The 9,993-nt window shown below is 42.6% G+C and overlaps 1 protein-coding gene across 2 annotated transcripts in view; it reads left to right on the plus strand.

Annotated features, from left to right (window-relative positions):
- Positions 1–9,993, plus strand: part of NUP93 (nucleoporin 93) — a 185,258-nt gene that overhangs the window by 150,223 nt on the left and 25,042 nt on the right. For both annotated transcript variants that reach the window (XM_019505794.1, XM_019505795.1), the window contains exons 8-11: positions 1,446–1,585; positions 3,341–3,473; positions 5,382–5,539; positions 9,128–9,293. In XM_019505794.1, the coding sequence (XP_019361339.1) occupies positions 1,446–1,585; positions 3,341–3,473; positions 5,382–5,539; positions 9,128–9,293 (597 nt within the window). The remainder of the gene's footprint in view (positions 1–1,445; positions 1,586–3,340; positions 3,474–5,381; positions 5,540–9,127; positions 9,294–9,993) is intronic.

The following is a 9,993-nucleotide window of genomic DNA, read 5'->3' on the forward strand; positions in this document are numbered from 1 at the left end:
CTCTTCCAGTCCTCTGGCACCACACCAGAGCACCACGAGTGCTTGTAAAGCAGTGCCAGGGGTCCCGCAATGACCTCAGTTAATTCCCTCAGCGCTCTGGGGTGGAGATCATCCGGACCAGCTGATTTAAATACATCCAGTCCCTCCAGAAGTTCCCTGACTAGATCCTCCCTGACTCTTGGCCTAGGTGCGCCTCCCCTGGGGCCTGAGGGGGGGCCCGGTGGGGGGGGTGATCTGGTTCCTGCTCAGGAAAATGGAGGCAAAGAAATCCTCAGTGTAGCAGAACCTACTTGTGACCCTAAAGCAGTGGCAATCTATTTACGCTGAGCATAAAAGGGTCCTGTTGTTGCAGACTACAATTCCTTATACAATGACAGAGATCCTTAGAAAAAATTGTCACTTTTAATGGGTTCTCTGGTGTCCTGCTTTAAAAATATTACCCCAGGATAATCATATCCAACATGTTTTATGAGCATTGCCAAAGGATTCATAGGTGGGAGGACATTCAGCTTTGGACCATGGCCAGTTTAAATTAGTCCCTGATGATAATTGTGGTGTCCATGTTTTAAGTTCAGGCACCAATCAAATAACAGAATGGTGGATTTAATCCTGCATTAAACCTACTTTTCCCCTCATTTGTTGGATTCTGACTATAGCAGAATCACTGAAATATGTTGTACTGTAAAAATTAACTCCTCAAGTTGTTCTACATTGTGCCCTTTTGCAAAAGATCTCTTTACCTTCATACTGATTTATGGCAGTCTCTGAAGTTGCTATTGGCACAGAACATCTCCACTGAATTTGCTCTGCTTTTTCTTCTATGATATTTTTTCAATTATAACAACAACTTAAGATTTCCATAAGCATCCAAGGACATATTATTCCAGGCATCCCCAAACAAAGCTAGACATGGTGCTTGATCCAAAGATTTGTTCACCGTATAATTTAATTTTTCTGATAAATTACTGAATAGATTAGCCAACCTTATATTCTACCTTTACCATGCTAGAGCTTTATTTACTAATCAATTTATTTTCATGTATGTTGTCATTTTAAAAAAACCCCAAAGAAACAACCAGTTTGTGAGAAATATTGGGAGCTGTTCATGAGCACTGAATGTCCAACCAGTTCTCTGAAACCACCAGTTTGGTTCTGACTCTAACTATTGACTCGGCAAAATTTTTGCAGTCAAATTTGTTTTAAAGGAATTCAGAGAAGCTTATGGAGACCTCATACTAGCGTTAGGCTAATAATGATTTTCCCTGTGGACTCATTCTGTCAAACAGAAAGTTTACCCTGATGCTTGCTTCTACCACCTTCATTCTAAGTTTTGACTGACTGGAATTTATCCTTTGTTATGTTAAAAAAAAACAACACATAGATCAAACTAGTTTAATTACTAATCTCCATAGTAACAATTGTTGCTTGGAATGCTTTATTTGTAGAATATCTCTGAGATGTGGGGCATGGTTAAACAAATGACAGATGTTTCGCTGATTCCCGCAAGTGATGCATTAAAAGTACGGACCAGCATGGAGGTGCGGATGGAGTTTGTAAAACAAGCTCTGCGATATCTAGAGCAAAGGTAAGGTAAATGTTATGTAGCAATCCATCCTTTTGAGTTCCCAAAGAATTACATTCAGCAGTTTTCCTGCACTAGGGCTACATCAAAACATCATACCTTGAATAAGGTATATTGCACATATAGAACAGTTACAGCAACAAATAAGTGGCTGTGAAGTTTGGCTCAAGGCAGAATCTTGCTGATTTGCATTGGGATCTGTTCATTGCATATGTGGCCACAGACCTGAATATGAGACTGATTCCTTTCGAGCAGCTGGTATTATGAGACTACAGGACAGATTATAATATAAGGAAGGTGATAGGTTCAGTAGTTCTGCATAGGTATTTGCAGATGTTGATCTGCTTTTGAGCACCACAGGTACTGATATGTGCCAAAATGACATGCTAGGATGAAATGTTTTTTCTTTCAACCATAGGCTTCTTTTGGTCACTAACAGTTGGTTGCCACGCCTCATCAATACTCTCTCTCATTATCATTCATGGGCTCAGTGGCAGCATGCCCATCTATTTCCAGATGAATTGATGCATCAGAAGAATCCTCTGCTCCCGATTCATTAGCAGTAGCAATACCCAACAGGCCAGTTAGGCTCTTAACCCAATTTGCCAAGTATCCAATTTGCTAAATTATCTCAGTCACATTAACTACAAGTGGAAATTAGGCATGCAGTTACATACATATTATTTTCCCCCTTCCACCGGTTTTGAAATCGGGCCCTTCAGGCTTACTATTTTTAAAGCCCAAGTGACGTGCTTTGCAGCATTCATTTTTATTTGCCATCAATTGGCCAATTGGTAAAATAGGCCCTAATGAGACTGAACTTCACTTGCTGTGATTTTTCAAACCTCACCGTTGCTACAGGTGAACCTTCCATAAATTTAAGGCATTCACAGCTGGTCTTGTGTCAGGTCATTTACAGCAGACATCTGTGATCTTGAGCCCTGAGGCACATGCTTAACTCAACCGTAACTCTAGAGTTAGTATCAGGTGACATTATGATACTTTTACTTTCTTCAGTTTACCATAGCTTTTCATGTGTGCCTTTATCTGGAAGATTAGTCTTTTAAGCTGGTGTTCTGTAGTTTGCATCCTGTGGAGGAGGAGGTGTTTGCATCTCACTGGTCTCTTGTCGGCTGATGGGAAAAACAGGAGCTCATTGAAGCTGTCCCAGCTACATGTATAATGGTGCTACAGTTTACTAACTCAGGATATTCCTCCTTATTCCCTGTAGGTCCAGTATATGGAGAGGTTTTATTGGCTTGCCTCAGTTAATTACTTTCTTTGCTGCTTTTAGATGTTCCCAAATCTGTCATGGCTTTTTTGTAAAGACTTTGTGTCTGGATTTCCTTCCCATTATGATTTTCTTGCAATATTTTTACATTTATCCGTCCAAGGGCTACTGCATGAATGGAGGAAAGTGGGCCTGTGATATTCTCAGTGTTCTTTTGTGTCAGTAGTTAGGTGAGAGCTGAACTGTAGTGCATTGTAAAAATCAGAGTTTACAATTTTGCATCTAATTTCTACATACAAATATCTGTGTGAAGGAATGTAATTATACATGATGTTGCCACCAAAATGGTGTTTGAACATTGCAGTCGTGCACTCAGAGGTAGATGTTTCAGTTGAACAGCAGATTGTCGGACTAGATGATCTGCTCAGGTCCCTTCCAACCCTAGAAACTATGAAACTATGAACTGGAAAAGATAATGGGCTTCTTGTACCGGGAGTGTTTTACTTTACTGAAATGGTTTCTTACAGTTACATGAATTACACGTTGGTGACGGTCTTTGGAAACTTACACCAGGCTCAGCTGGGTGGAATACCTGGGACCTACCAACTAGTCCGCAGTTTCCTTAACATCAAACTCCCAGCACCTGTCCCTGGACTTCAGGTACCTTCAGTAATACAGCTCAAATACCATTGCAATCCTATTCACAGTAATGCAGCCCTGAGAGTGTCATATAATTTTGAATGCATTGGGTAAGGTTGCCTGTCTTTTTCTCCTGAATTATTTACAGATAAAATAATGAGAAAAGATAGAAACTCCTTGACTTGCTTTGGCAACAGTTACAAAAGTGTGGTCAAGGCTTGTACTTGAGCCCTTATAATTACAACATAGTAGAATTCTTTGTGAAGGGGAACTAACAGGCATTAAAATAGATGAGGGTAAGAAATATTAGATATGCACAGATTTAACAAGTTAAATTTAAAAAACAAGTAAGCAGTTTTCTTTTGTACTGCTGCAGCCATATAGATATGTAGGTACAGTTGATGTATAGATGTCTAGGTACTGAACTTTGAAGCAAAAGCAAAAATCAATTATTTAGAAATCTCAACAAAATCAAATTCACCAACCTGTAACAGTGGGTGAAAAAAAATTGTGCCAGCAACTAAATTGTGCCTATATATTTGAAAGTATTAATGGGGAAGTTGGTTTGAGACACTGTCCAAAATCAAATGGAGTATTTTAAAGGTATATGAAATAGAAACCTGAACAGTTCAAATTCAGCTCAATCATTGCTTACCCAGTGAGACCCACATTTAGTATGGGTGTTTTTCTCTATCAGTAACAGTATCACTAATATTTTATAGTGTTATATCCAAAGCCCACTGAAATTGAACATAAAGGCTCGCATTGGTGGTAGAGAATAATATCAGGCTTTCCATTTAACTGACATTTGGTTTATTGCAGGTGAAAAGCTTCTGAGCTCATCTCTTAAATAAAAACTTAATAAGTGACAGTAAGGGTGCTTTTTTTTAACAGAATTATTTTCTATTGAAGTAATAGTCCTAACTGAACCCTTTTTTATGCTCATGTCTTCTATATGTTAAAGTTTTTTAACTAGTTGATGTTGGAGTTTGTTTTAGGGTTTTCATTTGGTGTGTTTCTGTGGTTTGGCATAACCTTTCCCCAGACTTTTCCACTCCCAAGGGAGAAGAATGAACCTCAGCAGTTGAAGTAAGCTGGTAGAAAGAGAAATTGTAGGTAGCGGGTAATTAATCATCTTCCCAGAAGCTCACACAGGGAATCACAATGGCAACCAGCAGCATGAAATCCTAGATCGGTAGATGATTGAGGAAGAAGCTTAGCATACCATGTGCTGTAGTAAATACAAATTTATTATGTGCATCACCAAAACCCATCAGAACTTTTATGTCTATTGTTCCTTTCAACAATTTGGAATCAGAGGGGCAGAGTGAGGAGTACTTCTGTACAAAGGTAATAAAAACAATTCAGTGGAGTGTTTTGACCTGCTCTTATGTATTTACTGACATGGCACTACACCAGAAGGCTTCTCCTGCTCATTCTGAAGTAGATGAGGTAATACATAAAAAGCAAAAAGAGTTGATCAGAATCTGGAACACTCATCAACCCCAAGAAAATGAGCATACATCCAGTGGCTCTTACAAATCTCACCCCTGTTCTCTGTCCCCATTAATTACTTCTGCTACCTTGATTTGCTAGAACTGGAAGGCATAAAAAGTCATTTTTCTCACAGCCCTTTGTCAATACAAATAGGAGAATGACAACAGCTGACTGCCTACTTATTCTCTTGTGCTCTTACTGTTGCGACTGAGTAGAGGTTGCTTCTTATGCAAGTGGGTATTGACAGGCACAGCTTCCTTGAAATGTTGAAGTGGGTTGGAATCCGGGCTTTTGTTACACAAACAGGATTCTCGTGGAAGTGGGGAGTTGGGTATAAAAGCAAACTTTGGGATGTTGCCAGAAGAAAATGAAGTAGGTTGGTGTGCCCAAAAAGAAAACAGAGTATCATAAGAGCTGTTTTTCTGTTCTCAGGATGGGGAGGTGGAAGGCCATCCTGTTTGGGCATTGATTTATTATTGCATACGCTGTGGAGATCTCCTTGCAGCTCTGCATGTCGTGAATCGGGCACAGCACCAGCTGGGAGAGTTTAAAACCTGGTTCCAGGAGTATATGCTCAGTAAAGATAAAAGGTATGGTGGACTAGGAAGGGGCTTCTGTGGTGAAAATTCCTTCAGAGAATGGGGAATCCTTTGAGTAGGAAAATGAAATGCTGTTGTATCCTTATCAGAGGTCTGGGTTTTCTGTTTCCCAAGGAAAAACAGAGAAAAATGCAGATTTCCCCCTTGACCCAAGGAAAACATGGATTTTTCATTTTAACAGAGAAACTGCAGATTTTACACATTTGCAAAGAGCTCTCTGTAGGCTGGTGGAGTTCCAGCCAGCAAGGAGCTGTGGGGGGGAGCAGGAGGAGGGTGGTCAGGCAGGGGGCACCATGTGCACATGCTCCTGCAGGTAAGTCGGGCAGGGGGGGAATGAGGTCCCCGTAAGAAAGGATGGAGGGAGTTAGGGCTGCTGCCCAGCTGGGGGGTGCTTGGGGCACAGCTGCAGGGCTCCAATGGGGAGTGGGATGGGGCTGCAGGGGGCTTCTCTGGGGGACAGGGGGTGGGGCCAGCTCCCCACCACTGTGCGCACTCCAGTGGGGCAGTGGGGGCCCATACCCCCCAGATCTGTGTGCTGGGAGGGCTTTGGGCTCAGGCTCCCTGCCCTGCTGCCCTCCCTGGGACCTCTGCAGCCCAGTGGGTGCATACAGGAAAGCTTCTGGCTGCTGCAAACTCTGTGCTGCCCTGGCGTCCAGCCAGGGAATACTGCTGCACGGGCAAGGAATGCCTTGCCAAGGCAGCTGCGGAGGTTGCAGCTGCAAGAAGCATTTATTTATTTATTTATTTATTTTGGCAAATTTTTAATATCACAAGCCAAATCAATTCCAAATCTGTGAATCATTCAAGAGCTGTATATGGCCTCTACGACTAGCAGACATCCACCACCCCCACCTGGAAATTCAGATGTTTCCAAATCATTTGGCGGGCATCTTACATGCAGACCCAAGCCCAGAGGCTTGGGGTTCAGATGTCCCTGCATTTTGCTTGCCCTCAGCCATATTGCCGCAGAAGCAAGGTAGGAAAGACTCCTTCCTAGCTTGCAGCAGCAAGAAGCTTGCCCTCACGGCCCCATTCTGCCCTGTAGTGCCGGGTCGCACCTGTTGGGTTGCAGAGACCTTGGGGGAGGGCAGCAGGGTGGGGAGCCTGAGCCTATGGTAGGCAGCCTGAGCCCTCAACAGACACCCCGCACCCATCCTCCACACAGATCTGGGGGGCACAGGTCCCCCCTGCCCCTCCAGGAGTGCATGCAGTGGTGAGGAGTTGGCCCCAACCTGAGCCTGCAGCAGACAGGCAGTAGGGATGGGGAGCCAGGTTCCATTCTGCTGCAGCAGCCGCTACCTCCTGTGGGCAGCAGCTGCGGCGTGGGTGCTGCTGTGGGGTGGCAGGGGGCTGTGCACCCGGGTTCCTGGCCCCATAGCCCTGATACCTGGGAGTGGTCAAGGGGCTGTGGGTGGGGAGTGAGGGGCACCTGCAGGGCCAGTGGGGATGTGGGGGGAATGAGGGGCACCCATGGGTCTGGGGTGCTGTGGGTAGGAAGTGAGGAGCACCAGCAGGGCTGGGGGGCTATGGCTTGGAAGTGGGGCTTGGACCTATGTTCTGTGAGCTAAGGGGGCAGGGGGAGCTCTGATTTTCTGTGATAAAAAACCCAGAAGTCAAATACCAAATTTTATAGGTATTTAGAATTTATTTTATTATAGTGATTGAGGGACTGGTAGGCTTCCAAATTGCTTTAAAATTGTAAATATATCAAGAAAACATTGTGTTCAAGTGGTACCTGTATATATAGTGGTCTTTCATTTTAATCACGGATTTTGGGTTTTTAATCAGAGAATTTGTAACTTTTTTATCAGGGAAAACAAGGATCCCTGCTTCTTACTAGTGGCTCTATGCATTTAATTTGTACAGTAAAAGCTCTGTTATCTGGCTTCCCCCGGGGATGGGGGATGCCAGTTAATCAAATATGCTGGTTAATCGAATGTGCACTGTCTGGTGCACTCCCTGGCATCAGTGTGCTGGGGGACAGAGAGGGGGCCCCCTGCAGGCTGCTTTGCCCCATGCAGGCTGCTTTGCCGTGGGCTGTGTGCCAAAGAAGTGGCAAAGAAAAACTCAGCTCGGTGAAACTGTAAGTCCCCCAGAAGTGGTACTCCTGGTTTCACTTTTGCCGTGTCCCTTGGATGCCAATTAGTGGAGTTTTCTGGCTAATAAAGTGCCGGTTAACACAGCTTTTGCTGTACATAAGAAGACTGTACATTTTAAACTTGTGGCTTGGAAATCTAGAAACCTCCAAAGAGAGAGAATTGTTTGAAAATATGCAGGGATTTACACTTCAAAACTAATATACCAGTGTTAGTTTCATTTTTTTAGCAGGTGATCCACTTTTTATGATGGTGGGATAGTGGACTTTACAGAACTGATCTGATATGCAGTTGTAAATCCTATTTTTTGTTACCCTGTTGCTTGCTTCATTTTAAAATCCTTTTAGGATGCACTCCTCACTAACTTTCAACATGGGTGGCACTTGCAACAAAACCGATTGTTATGTAAAAGGATTCAGGTGACTGAGAGCTTGACTTGCTTGGGAATTGTATGAAGCAGCTGTTCTCAAGAAACAGGGTGAACAGGTAGAGGTGGCACATGCTGAGATGGTTTCAGGATCTGGATTGTTGAGGGACAATAAGAAACCGGGGTATAGATCAGTGTTATGATTTAAACCATTTAATGTATCATTTTACCCTGTGTTGTTCTTGGTAATACCAGTTAAGACACCAATCACACAAGCACACTTGAGCAGAATAAATGCCCATATTTTTGTGGGATCAGGTTCTGAATAACTATGAAAAATGCTGTAAGTGCTACTAGTCAGGTGTTTTGTTTTGTTTTTCTTTGTCTAAGGTAGATTTATTCATACTTTTATGGATTGATTTGGCTCTCAAAATCCAAGACGGCGCACATTATAGCAGTACTGTTCCAGAAACCACAATGACAATTTTGTCGTGGTTTCCATTACCAGCATTTTAAAAATAGACAGTATAATTGATTCATTTTGTTTTTATTTCATCCATAAAAATGTAGTTTGGCTCCAGAGTTGACAAATAAGATCTTATTATGGGTCTAGAAGAACATTTTATTTTTGATTTGATTCCTTAAGCTTCCCTGTAAGCAAAGTATAATGTTAAAGAACATAGTACTAAACATTAATGCTAAAGTTGAAACAGTGTTTCTCATACAGGACTCCATATTATAGAACTTGACTCACTTTAGTAAACTTGTTGTGACCCAAGCGTTCCTTTTTCTTATCCCGGGCTAAGAATTGCTGGAGTGAGTGAGATTGTATAAAATTGGGCTCACCCAGCTGATACCCACTTAATTTAGTGTTTATGCTTTTTTTTAAACAACTCTCATTTCACATTTTAGTAAAGTTTTAAAATATTTTAAGCATTTTGTTTAGAAAAATGCCTTTTGCATGTCTTTAGTATTAACAGTACTTAGTATACTTTGTAATTGTGAATAGCAGCTGAAAGGAATGTCTTTGTGTTTCTAAGATTTCTAGTGGGGAAGTTGGAAATTGTCAGTTTTCCTAAGTGCCTAGTCTAATTGTCTGGTTTTATTTTTTTTTAGATTATCCCCTGCCACTGAAAATAAGCTTCGCCTCCATTATAGACGAGCCCTGAGGAACAATACTGACCCTTACAAAAGAGCTGTTTATTGTATCATAGGCCGGTGTGACATCACTGATAACCAGAGTGAAGTTGCTGATAAAACAGAAGATTATCTTTGGCTGAAGGTAAGTCAGATTTTTATATTGGGATTTCATAGTTCATATCCTTAGTTGTTGTAAATTAGTAGTGTAAGAGTGGTGGTGTAGCCGTGATGGTCCAGAAATTATGCAAGAAGTTAAGATATCATCCTAAGAAATCCTTGCTGCTTGTGTTGTTGTAAATCAGCATTGCTCCATTGACAGCAAGGGGTACACCCTGATGTTGAGCTTACCATCAATCCTGGATAAGCTTTTTGAGAGAAGTATCCTGGCATATGTCCACGAGGGGCCAGTGGGGGAGATTATGCTTATGGGCAACCAACACAGGTTCATTAGATACAGGTCCTGTCAGACCAACCTGGTGGCCTTCTATGACCAGGTCACCAAATCCTTAGATGTAGTCTTTCTGGACATTCGGAAGGCCTTTGACACTGTCTCTCACCCTGTTTTCATTAAAAAACTTGGGGGACTGTGGTGTCAACACCTACACAGCCAAATGGGTCACCAACTGGCTGGAGGGCTGCACCCAGAGAGTGGTGGTGGATGAGTTATTTTTGACTTGGAGGGGTGTGGGCAGTGGGGTCCCCCAGGGCTCAGTCCTCGGGCCTGCACTGTTCAACATCTTCATCAGTGACTTGGACAAGGGGGTAAAAAGCACCCTGTTCAAATTTGCTGATGACACTAAGATGTGGGGGGATGTGGGCATGCTAGAAGGGAGGAATAGGCT

Source organism: Gavialis gangeticus, unplaced genomic scaffold (genome assembly GCF_001723915.1).
Source record: "Gavialis gangeticus isolate Ggan-Ray unplaced genomic scaffold, GavGan_comp1, whole genome shotgun sequence".
Classification (NCBI taxonomy): Eukaryota; Metazoa; Chordata; order Crocodylia; family Gavialidae; genus Gavialis; species Gavialis gangeticus.